General features: G+C 43.8%; 1 protein-coding gene across 14 annotated transcripts in view; it reads right to left on the minus strand.

Annotated features, from left to right (window-relative positions):
• Positions 1 to 22,177, minus strand: part of PCGF3 (polycomb group ring finger 3) — a 57,755-nt gene that overhangs the window by 18,455 nt on the left and 17,123 nt on the right. For 2 of the 14 annotated variants that reach the window (XM_060269230.1, XM_060269229.1), the window contains exons 2-4: positions 11,891 to 11,933; positions 8,331 to 8,368; positions 3,964 to 4,081 (exon numbers count right to left, since the gene is read on the minus strand). In XM_060269230.1, coding sequence (XP_060125213.1) covers positions 3,964 to 4,072 — 109 coding nt within the window. In that variant the 5' untranslated portion in view covers positions 4,073 to 4,081; positions 8,331 to 8,368; positions 11,891 to 11,933. Of the gene's footprint in view, positions 1 to 3,963; positions 12,841 to 22,177 lie in introns of those variants that run through there. The other 12 variants (XM_060269224.1, XM_035140945.2, XM_060269225.1 and 9 more) reach the window with 12 other exon arrangements.

The raw sequence follows: 22,177 nt of genomic DNA on the forward strand, positions 1-22,177 counted from the left end.
GTCAAACTGAGGTCTGTATACATAGGATATTCCTTATAAACATATACAGGTGAAACTTGGAGAATTAGAATATCGTCGAAAAGTGCATTTATTTCAGTAATGCAACTTAAAAGGTGAAACCAGTATATGAGATAGATGCATAACATGCAAAGCAAGATATGCCAAGCCTTTATTTGTTGCAATTGTAATTATTTGTCGTTAGGCGGGTCAATTATAAATGGAATGTACCCTGTTTCTCATATTTTAAGACATACCCATAAAATAAGCCATAGCAGGATTTTTAAGCATTCAAGGAATATAAGCCATACCCCAAAAATAAGACATAGTGATAGGCACAGCAGCAATGCCGGCCGCGGCAGGAGGAGGAGGAAAAAAATAAGACATCCCTTGAAAATAGGCCATAGTGTGTTTTTTTGAGGAAAAAATAAATATAAGACATGTCTTATAATATGAGAAACACGGTAATTAATGAAATGTAATAGCGATGTTTATTTTTGTATTATTGTAACTATTTGTTTTATTACTGAGGAATTTCCAAAAGAAAGCATTTGTAAAAAATTTAAAATAATAAGTTGCATTACTGAAATAAATCACTTTTCGATGATATTCTAATTTTCCGAGTTTCACCTGTATTTGTAGCATATCTGACAGTGTGCCACCACTGATTTAGGGTTGTCTAAAGTTGATATTGAGGTTATTTCAGTGACGTTAACAGCAGAGTTGTAGGTACAGCAAAAGGATACCTAAACCACCGTCCGCTTGCATTTAGCCAACTGCCCTACAATGGCTTTGAAACCTTGGCAATACTGGTGCCTGGCTCCTGCGGTTAAACAGTGCCATCTACATCTCACAAAAAATGATGCACATTTTAGCAGAAACAAGCTCAAGGCTTAATAACATCCAGAATGAGGCACTGTGAGCCTTTAGAGGGAAGCCTGGTTTGCAAGGAGGGAGGGGAGGGAGATATATGCAAAGCAATGAGGACCAATTGACAAAACAAGATTCACACCCACACGATTACCCAGCTATCCTATTGCATTAAAATTCAACAAAAAGCATATGACTAAAGCCATGGAAGAGAGACAGCAAGGTGAAAGTCCAGATAGACCAAGATGATGGTTCAATTTTATTATTTCTTAAAATATTTATTGCTCTCTTGCAAAGACTGGAAGTTCCTTTGGAGGGAAAGGAAATGGGAAAAGAAGAGGAGCTTCTGAGTAGGAGGGGGGGGATCAGTGTTTTGGAAGCACTATATAAATGGCAAATTCTATGAAGTTTAAATACACTAATAAGCTATCACCTATCAAAGGTGTCTTTCAAATAATAATAATAATAATAATAATAATAATAATAATAATTTATTATTTATACCCCGCCCATCTGGCTGGGTTCCCCCAGCCACTCTGGGCGGCTTCCAAAAAAACAGAAATTCTAAAATACAGAAATCCATCAAACATTAAAAGCTTCCCTAAACAGGGCTGCCTTGAGATGCCTTCTAAAGGTCTGGTAATTGTTCTCTTTGACCTCTAGTGGGAGGGCATTCCACAGGGTGGGTGCCACTACCGAGAAGGCCCTCTGCCTGGTTCCCTGTAACTTTGCTTCTCGTAATGAGGGAACCGCCAGAAGGCCCTCGGAGCTGGACCTCAGTGTCCGGGCAGAACGATGGGGGTGGAGACGCTCCTTCAGGTATACCGGACCGAGGCCGTTTAGGGCTTTAAAGGTCAACACCAACACTTTGAATTGTGCTCGGAAACGTACTGGGAGCCAATGTAGGTCTTTTAGGACCGGTGTTATGTGATCTCGGCGGCCGCTCCCAGTCACCAGTCTAGCTGCCGCATTCTGGATTAGTTGTAGTTTCCGGGTCACCTTCAAAGGTAGCCCCACGTAGAGCGCATTGCAGTAGTCCAAGCGAGAGATAACTAGAGCATGCACCACTCTGGAGAGACAGTCACTGGGCAGGTAGGGACTCAGCCTGTGTACCAGATGGAGCTGATAAACAGCTGCCCTGGACACGGAGTTGACCTGTGCCTCCATGGACAGCTGTGAGTCTAAAATGACTCCCAGGCTGCGCACCTGGTCTTTCAGGGGCACAGTTACCCCATTCAGGACCAGGGAGTCCTCCACACCCGCCCGCCTCCTGTCCCCCACAAACAGTACTTCTGTCTTGTCAGGATTCAATCTCAATCTGTTAGCCGCCATCCATCCTCCAACCGCCTCCAAGCACTCACACAGGACCTTCACCGCCTTCACTGGTTCTGATTTAAAAGAGAGGTAGAGCTGGGTATCATCAGCATACTGATGGACACCCAGCCCAAACCCCCTGATGATCTCTCCCAGCGGCTGCATATAGATGTTAAAAAGCATGGGGGAGAGGACAGAACCCTGAGGCACCCCACAACTGAGCGCCCAGGGGTCTGAACACTCATCCCCCACCACCACTTTCTGAACACGGCCCAGGAGGAAGGAGCGGAACCACTGCATGACAGTGCCCCCAGCTCCCAAGCCCTCTAGACGGTCCAGAAGGATGTTATGGTCGATGGTGTCAAAAGCCGCTGAGAGATCCAGCAGAACAAGGAAACAGCTCTTACCTTTGTCCCTAGCCCGCCGGAGATCATCGACCAGTGCGACCAAGGCAGTTTCAGTCCCATGATGAGGCCTGAATCCTGACTGGAAGGGATCCAAATGGTCCGCTTCTTCCAGGCGTGCCTGGAGTTGTTCCGCAACCACTCGCTCAATCACCTTGCCCAAGAATGGAAGATTTGAGACTGGGCGATAGTTGGCCATATTGGCCGGATCTAAAGATGGTTTTTTAAGAAGCGGTTTAATAACCGCCTCTTTCAGCGGGTCTGGGAAAGCTCCCTCATGGAGAGAAGCATTTACCAACCTGCGAAGCCCATCGCCCAGCCCTTCCTGGCTAGCTTTTATAAGCCAGGATGGACAAGGATCAAGGAGACAGGTGGTTGGTTTCATTCGTCTAAGCAGCCTGTCCACATCCTCGGAGGTAACAGATTGAAATTGATCCCACAAAACTTGACTAGACTAAATGTCATAAGGACCTTAGCACTCATAACAGAATATGCCACAAGCACCCAAACTGGGAATGAATGTGACCTAACAAGGGGCAGGTGGCTACATGTTATGGCTACATGAGCAAGAGTTGCAAACCTATCTTGTCTCCCTCTTGTCCAGAGTTATGCCTTGTACAGTTTCACACAACAGTTCCTGAAAGTCTTTAGTTTAGGTTTACATTAGGAGTATTGATCTAAGGCTTACAAATCGGCACAGCAAACAACTCATAATTAAGTATATATCACATGAACTAAATCTCCATATTTCTTTTTCTTTCAAATACCATTTGCAAAATATGAACAAACTCCCCCTCATCCTTCTTTTTAGATCTTCACTACTGGTTCATATGAGGGAAAGAAGAACCTGATTTATTACCAGCAATAAACCTTGGATTATGTGCCGCTTCAAACATCACCACCATCATTAATTCTCCAATACACCTTATCTTTCAATACAATCCCACTTTTCAGCATTCCTAAAAGCTGACCATAATATACCATTGCCCTCACCTTCAAAGTAAAGCAGAACATTACTTGGCATCATTCATTTACACTCTCCCCTACTACGAAAAGAAGGACCATAGCATATGCTTGTATTCACATAAGAGTTAGCCTCGGGCTTACAGGGACCTCTGCTATGTCCTTCCCAGCAGAAAGTAACATCTTATCCAGCCAGAATATGGATTTTATCTGTAATCAGAATCTGTCTTCACCCACGATCTGATCCTGAATGGGGGCGTGGGTGGAGAGAAGCTTGGTATTTGACATTTGACTCTGAAACATTACAGAGCTAGAAGAAGCAGGCAGAGAGGATGTATCGAACAATGAAAAATACCCAACCCACTAATCTTACATCAGATGAAACATCACTATGGGTAGATATATTAATACTCACAGGTATGCAAGCATTCCGTTACAGTGGTAGCATCAATAAGATAACCATTGCAAAGGCGGCAGGTTATATGGGCATTGATGTCCCAAAGCTTAATCTTCCTCGTCAGCATCTTTGGTGTCTGCAAGAAAAACAGGGCCATCAGTTTTTCCAAGTGTGGATGTAAGTGGCCTTTGCAAATTTAAATATTTGACATTCATGATAAGCCTGCAATACAGAGAGTGATTAGGTTTTTCAATGTAGCTTTCTTCCTAACAATGTTTTACTTGAAAAGAAAGGTCCTGGTTTAAGAAAATGAGAATGAATATCCACTGAACTATCCAATCCAATTACTAAAGGCAAGTTCAACATTTGGTACTCTAGACCCAATGCTGCAATATTTATTCGCAACTAAGTTTGTGACATTCTACACAATCAGGTTTAATTGGGGCCTAGTTCTCAGGAGTAAGGTTCCTGGACTGCACCACTTCAGATTGCAGTTGGGGGCAGTGATGGTAGTACGGATTGCAGGATCCCAAATTAGAATGAATTACTAGCATGAATTTCAAAAACTTCCCTAAATCCCCACGTTACTGAGTACAGTCTCACATGATTCTATCACACAAACCCTGGAGAGTCACTGCCAGTCACAGTAGACAATTCTGAGCTAGGTGGGTCAACAGTCTAAGTATAAGGCAGCTTCCTAGGTCATGATGTTGTAATGGAGCTTACCTCTGAGTAGGAATGTATACGACTGAACTGTAAAAGTTGATCTGTTGTTGAAATTACCTTAGACTGATATAACCTGCAGCTGACTGCAGCAGGTCAGTTAAAAAGCAGCATGATATGAATCCAGTATCTAGGAATTTGGAGTCGCTGGGTCTGGAAGGAATTGTTGAAAGTCTGCCTCAGGGGACAGATGTTACATATTTTATTATCCATGAATCAGAAGTCTGTGTAACTTTGGGGAGGGGACTTATGTGTATGTTGGTAGCGTAAGACAGTAAGGAATGGTTAGTCATCTTCCTTCTTTCAACTGGGGCCTTGGAACAGAAGTTACAACAAGTCTCCATGTCATCTGAAGCCTCTGCATGCCTGTGTGTAATGCATGCATGTGCACTTTCATCGAGAATAAATCCCTGAACCCTAAATTTGGAAGGGCAGGGGTAGGGGGGACCCTGACAAAACAAACTGTTAAAATCTCTCAAGAATGTTACCCAAATTTGATGGGCAAGTTTGGCTCCTTAAAAATATACAAACTCAAAGTTCCCTGAAAGCAGCTGAAGTATGACATATTAAAACTTATAAGTAGGATAAAAACACCTGCTCACATTTCCTCACTGGGAAAATCTGCACTGGAAAAAGAAGAGTATAGCATTAAATAATTAAAAAGGGGGGGGAGCTAGTTTTACCATCTGTTGCAATGGTATCCTACGTGGCAGGTGTCACCAAATTAACATGCTTTTTCAGTAAGAACTGCTGAGACACTTTGGCTCAGAAAACACTTTAATTCAATTTTATTTTGGAACACATTTCATAATTTCATTGCAGTAAGGGTAATTCAATGTACTTGTGTCTTCAGATTACTTTAAGATAATTCTGCACTGACCATTTTCCTTTCCTGATAAATGTACATGTACATTCCTGATAAATGTACATGTCACTCAATAAAACTAGCTAGCAGGAGCCAAACTCAAAGATTCTTAGGGGAGGGGGAAATTCTTTTCTTTTTATGATTAACTATTCTCTCCCCTTAAGAGGCCTCCTACAAATTATTGTGTAGATTGTTAGAAATGAATCATTCATATGTTTTTATGTCCGATGAAAGTACTGCATATCCATCAAAGCCAAACTTTCCAAGAAAAATCAGCATAGGCAATTCTCCATGACAGGTCCTTAACGCCGGAGGAGGAGGGGGGGGCTGTATGCCACAAAGTATGACTGATTCAACTGTCTCCTATGTCTTTCACCACCCCCCACTTTGCTATATGTTAATACTGTGTCTTGTCTGAACTGTATTGCTTGCTCCCCACCCACCCCCATAGCCAGAGCAGCAAGAAACAGTCTCTTCCGTACAAGGCATCCGCACATATAGGTAAACTATTTGTTGGTAAAGGCATGGCACTCCATTCCATACACTGATACTGCTGGCCCAAACACTTCTGCCTTGCTGGATCACAGCCTGGACATATGGATCAAGACATGCTCTTTGAGCGCACACACACAGTTCCACTGCAAACTCCCATGAGACAGGGAGAAGGATGGCTTCCCTCATGGCAGCACTTATGGCGGGTGGGGGAAAGAGGCACTCAGTCTTCTCTTACAAACACCAACTGTGCTTGAGGAGATGCAGGTACTATAGTCTGGCAGCAGATGCCTCTTGCTCTCCATGGGCCCACAGGTACCAAGCTTTCATGGGGTGGGCTTTCCCCATGGCCTACAAGGAATGGGGTATCCATTCCACGTAGGCCCCAAGGAAGAGCACCCCATGACCAGCAATCAGGGTGCCCCTGCCTGTTCCCAGGATACTTCTTCCAGCCACTCTTTGTTCTCAGTATCAACATGAAGTTGTGAGCCACGAGGGGCACCGCAGCAGCCCTCCTGGAGTAACTGGTTATGCCACAGACATTTCTTTTCAGGCTCTCTTCCATCCCAGGTGCTGTTCACTACGATTTGGCTGCAATCCTAACCCCCTTTCCTCAGGGTAAGCCCCACTGAATTCAATAGGACTGGCATCTGGTCAAGATTGTGCACTCATGCTCTTTTACTGCCGGAAGGCGGTAAAACCCTCTCCCTGGTATGATCTACTTTCAGACCCCCTCCATGAGAATGCCACTTGTTCCGCCAGGCTTCATCTGCAACCTATGTACTTCTGGCACACGTGACTGGGTCTCAATGCTGAGGGAAACCAATGCGTCAGGGTGCATCTGTTTCCTGTCTGCTGCCAATAGGGAACTGCTGAGTAGTGTCTCCAGTGTGGGTCATCTTCTCCCTATTCCCCCTGGTGAGGTTCAAACTCCAGTTTCCCTACCTTGTGCCCTATACAGTGAGCTAATGGAGGGCACTGTTGTCAGGAAGTGGTTACAGTTTCCTTTGCCCTCTAATCTGGTACTTCCCTTTCCCTGCTTGGCAAAAGACACTTCTACTCCTTCAGTGAGTCTTGAGTTCTTATCTCAAAGAGGGCTCTATGCTCTCTTCTCTGCAGGCCTCCTTCCTTCTCTTTACATGCTGCAATCAAAAATGTACTTGCAAGGAATATGTGCTGCCAGGGCAAACTCTACCTCTGAGTGCAGGGATGCCAACAGCATTTGGTTGCTGGTTTCTTCCTGCTCACATGGTGGAAGATGCTGCCTTTACCAAAGGTGTCATGGACTTTGTAGACACTCAAACTCAGGACAAAAGGGAGAAACGTGCTAAGAGGAAGGCACATTTGGCAAACCCTCACCATGATCAACTCCTGTCTGGAAACCTATGTCCCCACTATGGAAGGATGTGTGGATCCAGAATTGGCCTCCATAGTCACTTATGGACTCACTGTTAAGTTCATGGAAGACAATCTTACTCGGCTACGAGTGATCACCAAAGAAAGAAGAAGGTGGTTTCATTATGTCTGATACTCTGAGTCTGTGTGTAATGGGGCAGATCTGAGTCAGAGTAAATAGCGCCCCCCCCCAATCGCGGTATCCAGCTCAAACATCCATTTCAAACTTTGCCATATCATCTCCACAACATTGCCAAACTGGCCAGCCATGATGCTGAGAACATGACAATAGCCAAAGTTCAGTCCTTTCACAGCTCTGGAAGTTGTACACTATCTCCTCCTTAACAACAATTCTGGGTTCAGACAACACAATAAGCAAAACTTTGGCTTATCTCCTGTCTTGTGCTGACCTAAAAAAGCCTGGGAAGGAGCAAGGTGGGTGTGGGAATATGATAAGCCATACTCTGGCACCATATAAAGCAGTGCCCCAGAGATCTGAGATATCAGATGCCTAGAAGTAATGCTAAACAAACTCATCTAATCCTCAAGATAAACAGCATAATCTTAGCTAATAAATGCAAACAGAAAATTCATGTGCTTCAGGGGAAGTGGGCACTAACTGTGCTTAGGAGAATGAACAGCAGCAGCAACAACAACCAGGCCTGCAGTCTTCTGCAGTTCCATACCTGGGGAATCCTACACAGAATATGACACTTGTCAAAGGGTTTGCAGGACAACAGAAGACCACAAGAGGACATCCAATGTACATACTTTTACAGTTTAACAACAGTTGCAGGAGTACATTGGGGAATTTGATTGGAACTGCAGTGGGGTGGGTATGTTAAACCCTTTACTCTGTGCTGTTGTTTAAGTGAAAATCATCTTCTGAAGCTATTAATAATATGGATACCTGTATGCTTTGTTTTCTCTTGCAGGGCAAATAGCAGCCTAATAGGAAAATGTTACAGAGAGAATAGGGTTAACACATTGTCTCAAATGGATGCCTACACTTCTAATTGTATTTAAATTGTTATTTTAAAATTAATAATAATAATAATTTATTATTTATACCCCACCCATCTGGCTGAATTTTCCCAGCCACTCTGGGCGGCTCCCAATCGAGTGTTAAAAACAATACAGCATTAAATATTAAAAACTTCCCTAAACAGGGCTGCCTTCAGATGTCTTTTAAAAATAGGATAGCTGCTTATTTCCTTGACATCTGATAGGAGGGCATTCCACAGGGCAGGCACCACTACCGAGAAGGCCCTCCGTCTGGTTCCCTGTAAACTCACTTCTTGCAATGAGGGAACCGTCAGAAGGCCCTCGGCGCTGGATCTCAGTGTCCGGGCTGAATGATGGAGGTGGAGACGCTCCTTCAGGTATACACGACCAAGGCTGTTTAGGGCTTTAAAGGTCAGCACCAACACTTTGAATTGTGCTCGGAAACATACTGGGAGCCAATGTAGGTCTCTCAGTGTTATGTGGTCCCGGCGGCCACTCCCAGTCACCAATCTAGCTGCTGCATTCTGGAATAATTGCAGTTCCGGGTCACCTTCAAAGATAGCCCCATGTAGAGTGCATTGCAGTAGTCCAAGCGGGAGATTCATAGAGCATGCACCACTCTGGCGAGACAGTCCGCAGGCAGGTAGGGTCTCAGCCTGTGTACCAGATGGAGCTGGTAGACAGCCGCCCTGGACACAGAATTAACCTGCGCCTCCATGTCCCCCCAAAACAGTACTTCTGTCGTGTCAGGATTCAACCTCAATCTGTTAGCTGCCAACCATCCTCCAACCACCTCCAGGCACTCACACAGGACTTTCACCACCTTCACTGGTTCTGATTTAAAAGAGAGGTAGAGCTGGGTGTCATCTGCATACTGATAAACACCCAGCGGCTTCATATAGATATTAAAAAGCATGGGGGAGAGGACGGAACCCTGAGGCACCCCACAAGTGAGAGCCCAGGGGTCTGAACACTCATCCCCCAACACCACTTTCTGGACACGGCCCAGGAGAAAGGAGCGGAACCACTGTATAACAGTGCCCCCAGCTCCCAGACCCTCTAGACAGTCCAGAACAGGGGCCCCCAAACTTACCCGGCTTCGGGCCGCTTCCTCCGGCGCTGATCACGTGGCGGGTCAGAGGGCGGGGGAACGCGCTCCTATACGCGCACACAATTGCTTTTTCTAGCACGGTGCTGCGCCGGAAATTGCTTCTGCACATGCGCAGGCATCATTTCCAGTGCACTTCCGGGTCGGCGCGGCACCAGAAATAGCTTGTGCGCATGCGTATGGGAGCGTGTTCCCCTGCCCTCCGGCCCGCACGTGCACATAAGCTATTTCCGGCGCTGTGCCAACACGGAGATGGGCAACCGCACCGCAGCGCGCCAATAAGAGCAGGCAGCGCCAGGAGGCGGCAGGGGTCATTGGGGGCCGCACAACTGGTTCGTGCGGGCCACATCCGGCCTCAGTTTGGGAACCCCTGGTCCAGAAGGATGTTATGGTCAATGGTGTCAAAGGCCACTGAGAGATCCAGCAGAACTAGGAAACAGCTCTCACCTTTGTCCCTAGCCCACCAAAGATCATCGACCAGCGCAACCAAGGCAGTTTCAGTCCCATGGTGAGGCCTGAATTCCAACTGGAAGGAATCTAAATGGTCCGCATCCTCCAGGTGTGCTTGGAGTTGTTTAGCAACCACCCGCTCAATCACCTTGCCAAAGAATGGTAGATTTGAGACTGGGCGATAGTTGGCCATATTGGCCGGGTCTAATTTTTATTTTTTTTTAAGAAGCGGTTTCAGCGGGTCTGGGAAGGCTCCCTCGCAGAGGGAAGCATTGGTTGGTTTCACTCGTCCAATAAATAAAGAGTGGGAGAGCTAATACTTACTCTCCCCTGATCATATCTAGTTTGGCCCCAAGATAATCTCAGGCTTTTCTGCTTCTGAAAACAGCAATTTCCTAGTTCCCATGGCATAGTGCTTTTCATTGGTATCCATCTGTCTCAAGAGACAATGGAATGCACCTCTGGGGGTGAAGTCAAGCTACTGCACTAGCAGTACTGAAGTAACCACCCCGGGGTGTAAGCCTGGGCAGTGTGTATGGAGGTCCTGGGCTGCCCAGAAGACAGGACACCACCACCCCAGCCTCGCTGATGGGGTTTCAAAGGAAAGCAGAGCAATATGTCTGGCACCAACTTGGTGGCAGGAGTTGCCAGAAGGAGGTGTACAAGTCACCATCCAACTGTCTTAGGGTCTCCACTCTGGATTTGTCTTGGGTTTACTCCAAGTCCTTAGCAGTGCTTTTTAAAAAAAAAGACGTGCCAGGACTCACCATGAAAACCTCCCTCATTCTCTTAGAACGGCAATAGCGCCCACTTGAGAGGTGCTGAAACTGACTTCCGGCAAGTTCCGGCAGAAAAAAAAAAGCCCTGCTCCTTTGCCTTTTCTTCTCCTGAAGGTATTCCACAAGGCAGCAGAGATTTAGCATCAGAGTTTTCCTTCTCCTAGGTGGGCTACCTTTCCAGCTGGATGAGCCCCATCTGCCCCTCACTTCCCTCTGCAGCATGTGCAGAAACCATCTCCTTGACTGTTGGAGACAATACTAGTCTTGTCTGCTCAATCTGCAGGAGTCTGTCTTCACATGCAAGGGAAGTCCCTAACTCATCAATGGTTGAGTCACATCGGCTACCCTCACCTGGTTTAGCCAGCTAGCCGAAGCCGTTCCCAGGGTGTGGTCGCTGTTGCATGCTGACAGCCTCTAGGATTCACAGGTGAGAGATGAGTGCAGGCTGATGGACAAACTACCCCAGAAGAAGCAGGGTTAGCTTAGAGTTTGGGTGACTCTCAGTAGCCTTGCAAGGATAACTTAACCACACAAAGACTCTTCTGCGATATTTCCAAAACTTTGAACACATTAAACATTTCTTGTGGCAGGAATCAGAGCATGAAGGAGTCCTTGCCACTGACAGGAATTCCCTATTTCCAGTTAGGAGGGTAAGTTCAAATATTTTATAGTGATGCAATTCAAATAGATTTGGGGATCTCCATTGACATTCTTTATGTGAAAGAGTGTCGAGATATTTCAGTTGAATAAAAAAAGTATTCCTACATTTAAAAACCCCTCAAGATTAAAACAGTTACCTCATCCTCCCTGAGCTTCTACACAACTGTCACACCCTAACACTAAAGGCTAACATTAAAAGCAACTTATACTGGACCCATAACAAATCTGATGTTGAGGCTAAAACAGGTTCTATCTGGTGGGACAGCAGCAATTTTATTCTTTACAGTAAAACTAAGCGTTTTGCAAATTTTTATAGTGACTAGAACTTCAAAAGCGCCGATTTCAATTTAGGTGTGCTTGTTGTTTTCAATCCCTGTTTCCCCTTTCATCTATTTAAAGTGAGACGCGAGAAGTCCAATTCCATCAGTAAAGCGCTCTTTTCCCAAGAAGCACACATGGTCAACATACCTCTTAAAACTGCATTTCTTTTCAGAGTCTGCCATCCAGAGACCTGAAAAGAGAGAGGAAAACAATCTGTTAAATAACACTACGATTGCCAGAATAAATACCAGAGATTTAAGGAATGTAGGTAAATATTTCAAGGCATATATGGGATGGGGCTGACATTAAATGATGGGTGCCTGTCACAGTGCAGAGAAGAAAAATTAGACATATGAGGCTAATACATGAACTGAAACAAAGTGTAGATGTCATTTCTCCCTGCCACCACAGGGTGACACTTTTTCCAGTGAACTTATTTCTGTCAGCATAAAATAGACAAGCTATCAAAAGGCCAACTGCTTTCCTGCTTAAAATAGGTCACTGGATAAACTCCCTAGATCCACAAGATCCAGTGTAGCAGGTACAAGAGTGTAACCTTTCGCGGAGTTAAACCCACTAGTCTGACACTGTTTTACTTTTCCTGTGTCTGCTGCCCTGGGCCCCTTTGACAGGAGTGGCAGAATAATTATGATATTTATATCATAATTATAATAAATGGATGGCAGCACCAGCCAGCTCTGCTCACTTCTTGTTTCTTAGTCCCCAGTTTTTCTGGGACAAAACTGGACACAGGCTTCAAAACTTGATTCCTAATACATGCATTACCTATCTTGCGACCCACATGCAAGCTGCTATTGAGTCCTTCTTCATCCACTATTCTGTGCCAAATTTCATGACAAGGTCCAAATCTATTCTATTTCTACCGATGTACATGAATGCCTTTTTTTCATTATTTTCCTGCCGGAGGATAAAAAGCATTTTCTTTTCTTTTTTAATAACAATTTTATTAATTTTTTATACAAACAAGACACACAAAACATACAATATAACACTGTCCCTTCAATTTCCCTCCACCCACCCGTCCACTTCTGCCACCAGTAGGACCCGTGGGCGTTGAGAATCAAAGGGGGTCCATTATAAGTTGGGTTTGACCTCCCCCCTCCCTCCTCCCACCTTATCCCCTCCCAAAAAGCATTTTCTTGCTATAAGAACAAAAATGAGATAGCCACTTGGGAATTCATTTTTAAAAGGAACAAGTTCAAGAAGCCCAAAAGGCACTAATTCCAATTCACCACCATCCAGTTCACAGTTCAATTCAAGTTCATCTGAATCACTGTTTCCCAACCTATGGGTCATGACCCACAAGTGGGTCAGGATCTGAATAAACACATGTCTCTGAACATCCGGATGGCTCAGGTCTTACACTGTAACACTTGGGAACTGCTGTCTGCTGGCAGATCCAGTCACCACAAGGCGCTCCTTTGGCAGCTGTGCATCACAGATGAGCTATACTAATCACTCAAAGAAACTCCCTGTACAAGTGAACCATCACTGAACCTGCTGCCAAAGTTAGTTAAGTCAATGGTAATTTGAAGTCTCCTTAGAAACTGAGAAGGTTGAGTAGGTGCAAAACCCATTTGCAACTGATGTCATGAAGTCTTCATTGTGCAAAAGAACAGCTCCTTCAATTGCCATCTAAGATAACTTTTGTAAATGAGGTGCTCTGAATTTTGCTTTCATGTTGCCACAGAGTATCCAGAGCTTGCTGATGAAGCAATATCTGTGCTGCTGCCATTTGGTAGGAAATATCTTTTCGATACATATTTTTCAGGAATGGCTGCTATGAAGACAAAATACAGTGGTACCTCAGTTTATGAACACAATTGGTTCCAGAAGTCTGTTCATAAACTGAAGCGAACTTTCCCATTGAAAGTAATGGAAAGTGGATTAATCCGTTCCAGACGAGTCTGCGGAGTACTCAACCTGAAGCGTACTTAAACTGAAGCATGGGTGTAATTGGTTCTAGAAGTCTGTTCATAAACTGAAGCATTCATAAACTGAAGCGAACTTTCCCATGGAAAGTAATGGAAAGTGAATTAATCCGTTCCAGATGGGTCTGCAGCGTTCGTAAACTGAAAATTCGTAAACCGAGGTGTTCATAAACCAAGGTTCCACTGTACAAAAACAGGTTATGTATCCATAATGATATGAGAACCATGTCTGACAACCATTAAAGTTGAACTACTCTTTGGCAAAATGCTAGTTTAGCAATCCCATTGTTATTCGCTGAAATGGACTTCATTTAGAATAAAAATATTTAAAATATTAATATGTTGTTAGATATAACAGGGTTTATGTAAAAGTATGTTTTAAAAACAAATTTCCACAGCTTATGGAGGAATATCCTGCAATCAGATGGTTGGTGTTCTTATATTCCCATAAACAAAACTATGGGTAACTTTTTAAGTACTATAAACAAATCAACAAATTCCACATTAATACGGACATTAAGTAAATTGTTGCTTGGATGCCTCAAGGTAAAATACACAAACATGCAATTAAAATGCACAAAACCAATGCCTGCCAACGACTTAAAGTCCAAAAAAACTGATAAATTGATGGGTCACCATACCAAGTAAAAAGGTTGGGAACCATTGGTGCAAATGATTGCAAACGAAAATTCAGCATTCACAAGCTGTTGTGCTGAAGAATACAACATACTTAAGAAGACTAAGAAAACATCAAAGCACACACAATGGGATGTGAGTTGTTTAATTTCCACACACACTCCTCAGCAATTATGACCTTTAAGCATAAAGGCTCAAAGGGTCTAAAGAGTACAAAACACATGTAAGAGAATGAACCTGAACTAGAAATTGTTCATTCAGTGTTATGCCCCAAATGAACTTAATTCATATGCAGTGCACCTGACAATTATGGGCACTACTTTCAGGTGTAGTTCAGAGATTTTTGAATTTAATTAGCATTTCTTGCCAATTGCTTTGAAATGTTGTTGCAATTACTCTCCCTCCCACCCCGTGGTCACCATCATGCAAAGGAGCAAGCAGAAATGAGCTCATTTGGGACAGTTTCTCCTGCATGTACAAGGTGAGTCTTTTAAAAGAGGCCCCATGGAACATGTGTTGTCTGTATCCATGGGGCCTCTTTTAAAGGACTCACCCTGTACATGCTGAAATTCCTGAAGGCCTCCACATGGTGGGGGCTGAATGTCTGCAGTGGGACACCTGCTCTACTTGACTAGATGTTCTGTGCAAGCTAGAGTCCTCAGTTGTAAATTGCCTCCAACACATGGACAGTAGAAATGACCACGGAAACATAAAGTGGGGGGAAGGGCTAATGTCCTCACCCTGTCTCTCCCTCTTGCACCGTGGTAACTACATTGAGGGGATAATGACTGAATAAGACTTAAGAATATGATTTTTCTGAAACAATGAATAACCGACACCTATGGTACAGTGAACCACTGCTGTTACACATATAGCTGAAAATTAACTACTGTACAACCAAATACTAATTGGCAAGCCTTCCAAAAATCCTTCAGCTTCCAGAGATGAATTACCACTCCTAAATTAGTAAAATCAGTTTAATCTTCCAAGATTAGCAAGCTTAAATATCCTAGTCAACAATTCATGCCTTTGAGCTCAAGTAGCTCTAGAAGCATGTTCTCAAGTCAGAAGAGGAATGCAGTATTACTGGTGTCTTAAGCCCTCTGTTCACACAATACAAAGGCAGGGGCTGCTCCACTCCCATATGCACTTAGTTGCACACCTCTCACACACTACATTTTGTAGTTGTATACACACAACTGTACATCTAAAAATGTAGTGTAAAACTATTTCAGGACTCATGTATCATACAGATACACTCAGCAAGGAACCAGGACTGGCTGCAGCTCCCTGTTGCAAACCCAGGTTTGCTGCTGAGTATATGAGATAAAGGACCACCACTTACAGAATATTGCAACCAAAATGATCGAGAGGTTGAAGCATCTTTCCCTTGAGAAAAAGCTAAGACTAATGGCAGCTTACTGTGCATATATTGCATATAAGTATGAAGTCTATTTTCTGGGCATACTTATTTTAGAAAAACAGTTCTCTGATCAGTGTTTTGGCAGGTTTAGTTTACAGTGAGCTTTATACTATAGACCAATTAAATGTAAATTTTAGAAGTTATTAAGACCGAATATTAGGCAATCACCAGTGACAAATTAAGCATCATTCATTCAAACACACTCATAAGTGTGAGCAATTTCTTTCACCTTCCTCCTCAAAGTCATTTAATGAACAGATGGCACAAAAGGAATGAATCAGAACTATCTAGTTAATGAAGGTGTATGCAGAAGTCCAATCATAACTTGCTGCTAAACATGCAATGAGAAGGGGGAAGCATGCACTATTCTAGTCCATTCCTGCCTCCTTCACAGACTTCAAATTGTCATATGGTTCAAGGCATTGAATTTGGCTGCTAACCTCTCCCTGTTTTAGATTAAGAGAAGAAACAAGCTCACATTCAAGACTGGAATGATGGAAATGATTATCACAATGTTTTGGTACACTAAGATCCTCAACTCGTTGTACAATGACTCAAAGCTAGTGGGCAATTTGATAAAATAATGTAGACCAAGGGTGGGAAACCCTCTGTATGTTGTTAAATTCCAGTTCCCATCAGTTCCAGATAGCACAGGCAAAGGTCAGGGGTGATAGGAGATGGAAAATCTAGAGAGTCAAGGTCCCCACCCAATGCAAACTTTTGATTATCCAAAAAAATGGACTATTCCCATTTTTGACAGATTGGTAACAAGCTAAATTCAAAGAATGACCTTTGACTATGCCACACTCAAGAGGAGACCCACTAAAATCAATGGATTTAGGTTAATCATAATTAATTTAAGTCCATTCATTTCAATGGATCTACTGTCAATATGACTTTGTCAAAGGGCACTTAAGACACATAGATAGCATTATAGAGTTAACAGAAAGGTTATGATCTGGGAATTTCCTATCCATAGTATCTCTGTCAGTCACAGTTTATTTGGTCTCATTCAGCCTATGACTGCATTTAGGCACCAGTTTAGGACATACACAGCCTCTCCTGGTTCAGATGTTCCAAGGAAATATAGCAGGGTATCATCAGCATACTAGTGACACTTTGCCCCAAATCCCCCAATGACTGCCCCCCTCTGGCTTCATATAAATATTAAATTGTTTCAGAAGGAAATTGTTGCCTGTGGCTCCCACAAATCAATTGCCAAGGGGCTGAGACAAAGCCACCCAATACTATTTTCTGGAAGCAATCCCACAAGTAGGAGCAAAACCATTGTGAAATGGTGGTGTCCCCAACCTACAAAGATGGTCCAGGAGTATAATGTGGTGAATGGTATCAATGGTCACAGAGAGATCCAAGCAATCTCAACATGCTCACACTTCCCCATCACGAAGGTCATCTATCAGGGTGACTGAGACCAATTCTGCCCCAAAACCAGACCAGACTAGAAAAGCATCCACAGCTGAACCAGCACCACCCTATCTCAAAAAGGTGTGTTGAAAGTAGTTTGCATGCAATAATTGGCATAAACCTCTGCCCCCAAAGTGATTTCCCCCCTTTGCATAGCCACACTACCAACTCCTCCAAAGCAGCAGGGACCATCCTATCATGAAACAAAGCATTCATCACACCTTGGAGCTACCCAGTAAAGCTTCAAGGACTGGCACTAATCAGCCAGGATAAATATGAAAGAGAGCATGTAATAGGCTGTGAAGTTGAAAGCATCTTAACCACATCCTCAGGCATCATTAACTTTGCATTCCTGCTAAAAGGCCACCATCTCCATGATGCCTAGATCTCCATACAGTGACAGCTTACATTACTTCAGTACTCAAAGCAATGGCAGGCCTTGCATTGCATTCATAACAGCTATAGAAAGATCAAGGAAATTTCCGCATTCTGTTTTAGAGCCCCGTTGCACCAAAAAAAAATTTAAAAAAATCCCAAAAGAGTAATGAACACAAAATATGAAGTACACAAAGCCATCAAACAACAACAGAAGCAAATGCAATAGTGAGAATGCTAGAGGGATTTTAAGAACAACAACAAGAAGAAAAGGTTTAGTATGAAAGTAGTCTTAAAGTATTTCTGAACTCCAGGGGACCTAGCTGTAAGGGGACAAGTATGCCTATGAGCCAAAGCAAAATTCCACCAAACACAAATATCTTAACAATGGACCTATATTATGCACACATAAGAGGTTTCCAAGATATAAAAAGACTAAAGCTTGCATAGCTTTTAGAAACCATCCTAACAGTCTTGATTGAACTAAACCTGAACTTTATTAGCAATTGCTATAAACTGCAGGCAACGGGCATACTACACCCGGGAGCCCACGTATCAGATGTCTCATCAAGTTTTGAATCAACTATTTGTTCAGGGGAACTAGAAGCACATCATATGGCACCTCTTACCATTATAAGTTAAAATACAAGGTTGGGGGATCTGATTCCTACCCTAAGCAACAGCTCACTAATGTATTTCACAGTAATCACAATAAAACAGTAGTCTAGAAGAAAAAGGCAGCACAAGCAGAACAAAGTGGTATCGGCACTTATGGGCCTTCCCATAAACTCATAAGCTCAGACATAAACTTCAAACCATGGTTTATTGTGGTGTCCAGGCCGCCATCATCTGACAACCATTGTTTGCAAACTTAGATCCGAAATTATGCTTTGAGACTATAATTTGGGCAAGCTGTGACTTGGCATTACAGTACATCCAAATCAGCAAAGTATGGCTGGGAATGTTGCTCCAACTTCAGTGGCTGCTTTTTTGATAACCATCTAGAGATTCTCATACAACACGGATGAAGAGGGTAACAGAACAACCCTGAAATGTAGTTTGCTCTACCTCCACATCTGGAACACAAATTTCACAAGTACAAACTATCGTTTTGTGTCACTTCTGAACCAACATGCTCTAGAAAGCAGGTAACATGAGCAGCAGCCGCACATTGTGACTTCCATCACTAGACACAGGAGCAAATGAAAAGCTTTATTATTCACTTAAACTGCAATCCTGTGCACACTTACTTGGCGATTAAGTCCCATTTAACACAGTAGGACTTACTTCCGAGCAAACATGATTAGCAACTGCACTGTTAGTATATTTATATCCCGCTCAACCAAGATTGGTTCCCAAAGCAACTTAGAGCAGTTAAATGCTTCACAAAATCCAAGGGTTAGTACACAGCAAGAGTACTGATTAAGAATCACATGCCAATTATACTAAACTCACAGAAAAATAATAATTTGAGAGCAATCTATATACTGTATATAAAAATGGTGAAGGTGCATGTGTGTTATTCCCCACTTTTCTCCCACAAGCACTTACCCGATCGCCCTGAAATTTGGCCACAACCTCAGAGTCACATGAGATCCCGCCGCCCCCAAGCAGTCCCCCCAACCCACCGATCGCGCCGATGCCCATTCTGTCACGCCCAGGCACTCCCCACCCCACCCTGCAGATCACTCCACCTGCGATCCCGCCACCCCCAGGCATTCCCACCCCACCATAAGAGCCTACACCTCTCCACAAACCCCCCACCCCATGGATCCCGCCCAGCTGATCCCGCCGGGGCCCCCCCGGAGAACACACCAATCCACAATCCCCACCCCGTGGATTACACCGCCGCCAATCCCGTCTCCCCCAGTCACTCCCCACTCCACCTTGCCGATCCCGCCATCACTGATCCCCCCCCCCCGGGGACCAGGCCACCTCCAGAAGAGGCCTAGACCTCTCCGCAAACCACCCCACCCCACGGATCCCGCCCACCCGATCCCTCTGGGGGCCCCCCGGAAAACACACCAATCCACACTCCCCCCCACCCCATGGATCTCCCCCCCCCCATCGATCCAACACCCACCGATCCCACCACCCGGATTCCGCCACCAGCATACACCAGTCCGACTCAAGAACAGGCCCACCATTCCACCTTCCCCAATCCACCCCCACACCCCAACACACACAGAAATCCCACCTCAACAGCCCTGACCAACTCCATATTACCCTGACTCTACAACATCGCTCACCCAGGACCCACAAACCACCTACATACTACCCTCACTCTACAACACCACCCACCAAACCCCCACCCCACCCCCTCCATATTACCCTCAATCGGTTGGGGGGGGCAAATAGGGCTCAGGGAAAGGTAAACCCTTTCCTGGTTGGGGTGGATTGTGGGGGTCAAAATGGAGGGCACAGATAGTTAAGTCCTTCCCTGATTGGGATGGGGGGGGAGTCTGTCAATAGGTGAAAGGGATAACTAAGACCTTCCCTCGGATGGGTCGCTACAGAGTGTGGGGAGACACAGGTATGCCCCTATCTAAACATAACACGGGGGACTCTGATGGTCTGGGGAATCTGAAGGGGGACTCTGATCCGCCATTTAACAAACAATGCCACAGCAACGCGTGGCAAGGCCAGTTAGTAAACAATAAAACTTAACTGACTCCCTCCCAAAATATCTCCAGAATGTCTCCCCAACTCTGTTCTACTCAGTGCAGAGGCAAAAGGGAGGCAGTGGAGTGGGTGGCAGTGTTCAATTTTTAAAAATAAATAAACAAATTATTGAATTTGTATACCGCCTTATACTCAGAGTTCTCAGGGCAGTTCCATGTCTTCACCTCATTCCTCCTGGCATTCCAGCTGCTGCTACAACTTTTGCTTCTACTTCTTTCCACTGACTTGCTTGGACCGATCAATGTGCCCACATTTTTTAAAATCAGAAGTTGATAGCCCTGTCAGCACATGAACCCATGTAGCCAGGGTTAACTGCATTTCGCCCCTTTTAGTCCTCGTTAAATTCCTTAAAGCCCCGAAAATAAAGGGCTCTGGCAAACTGATTCTGGCAAACCTCTGGCAAACTGATTCTGAGCATAAAGAATGCCCAAACTGGATGATGAGTCACTAATACAGTAATCATGAAATATGATTTCAGTGACTCTGCTCCCTGCTCCCTGCAAAATTAGCATTTTAGAAAATGATGTGGCAAGTTTGGGCTTCTAATTACTCTTAATAGTAGCAACAACCTATGATACAAAAAAGGTGCTGTGCATGAACACAGTACAGCATTAGAGGGTAGCTTGGCATTTGCCCCCCCCCCCCACCACCACCAGATGTTGCTCAACTACAACTCCCACCATCCCTGGCCATGAGCCATACTTGCTGGGACAGATAGGAGTTGTAGATCAGGAACATCTGAAGATTCAAAGGTTCCCCACACCTGACCAAACCAACCATCCTTGCCTTGAGAAGAGAAGTTTTATCTGTTTTGAACTTTGCAGTTACTGTATAGTACAGGCTGTGACTTCCCAACAGTAGAAAGTTGCCTTCCAGTGGAGAGAGAAAACACTCGAAGCCCTAATTTGGAGTACAGTAAGTTCAAGCTTGGATAATAATGCCCAGTTGCAGGCTTCTCAAGAACAGACCTTTAAATTTCTTCAGCATTTGAAACTGTCTCGAAAATCTACGCGGAAATGGCGAAGCTAACTGAGAGACTTACAGACAAAGACAATAATGACTTCAAAAAGGATTGGGAACCTTTTAAGATATACGGTACATACATACTGAAATGAACTCACTTGTAGGATTCGAGTAATACGCTTACAATGGACAAATACAAATAGTAAATACAAATAAGGTCTAAGAGACTAAGTAGCCTACAGATTAAGAAATAAGTTTATTATCACAGAAGGGATATAAAACTATATGCAGAACAAAAATAATACATTCTGAACCAGAAAGGGAAGTTGGGGGAAGTCTCGGAGGAGGGGGGGTATATTGAGTATATTATGTAAAATGTAATTTGAGTTTTTTGAATATGTTAAATTTTGTTTTAAAAACTTAATAAAATTATTTTTAAAAAAGGAACTGTCTCTAAATGCCCACTTCACACTTCCTACAGAAACAACTTGAAATATAACTGGATAGTTTTTGTTTTTAAAGGCAAATATACCAAAAAAGCTTTTTATACAGCCTTTAAAAACATGATTTCTTTCATTTGCATGAAAATATGCAAGGCATGCTTTTAAGCTATGAAAAAATAAAGTACTGACTCATGCAGACTCAGTATTAAGCTGGTTATTAATATTCTACAACTGGAAACTTTTAGTGTTGGGTGGGGATTCCCAGTCAGTGTTTTGTTTGGTTTTTGAACCAGCAAACCATTAAGTTAGAACTTTGGAAGAGAAGTAGGAGCAGGATTTGTATTTTTAATTCACTGGGACGATGCTTTGTTTCATTTTTCTAAGCTATTCCCCCAACCATTAGCTGTTTCATATGCTGACTTCTCAGCATTTAAACTCTGCCTATTCCCCCTTTGCTGCCCCTAATGCCTAGAATGTAGTTGCACAAGTAAGTAAGTAAGTAAGTAAGTAAGTAAGTAAGTAAGTAAGTTTTTAT

This window comes from Zootoca vivipara, chromosome 16, assembly GCF_963506605.1.
Source record: "Zootoca vivipara chromosome 16, rZooViv1.1, whole genome shotgun sequence".
Taxonomy (NCBI): domain Eukaryota; kingdom Metazoa; phylum Chordata; class Lepidosauria; order Squamata; family Lacertidae; genus Zootoca; species Zootoca vivipara.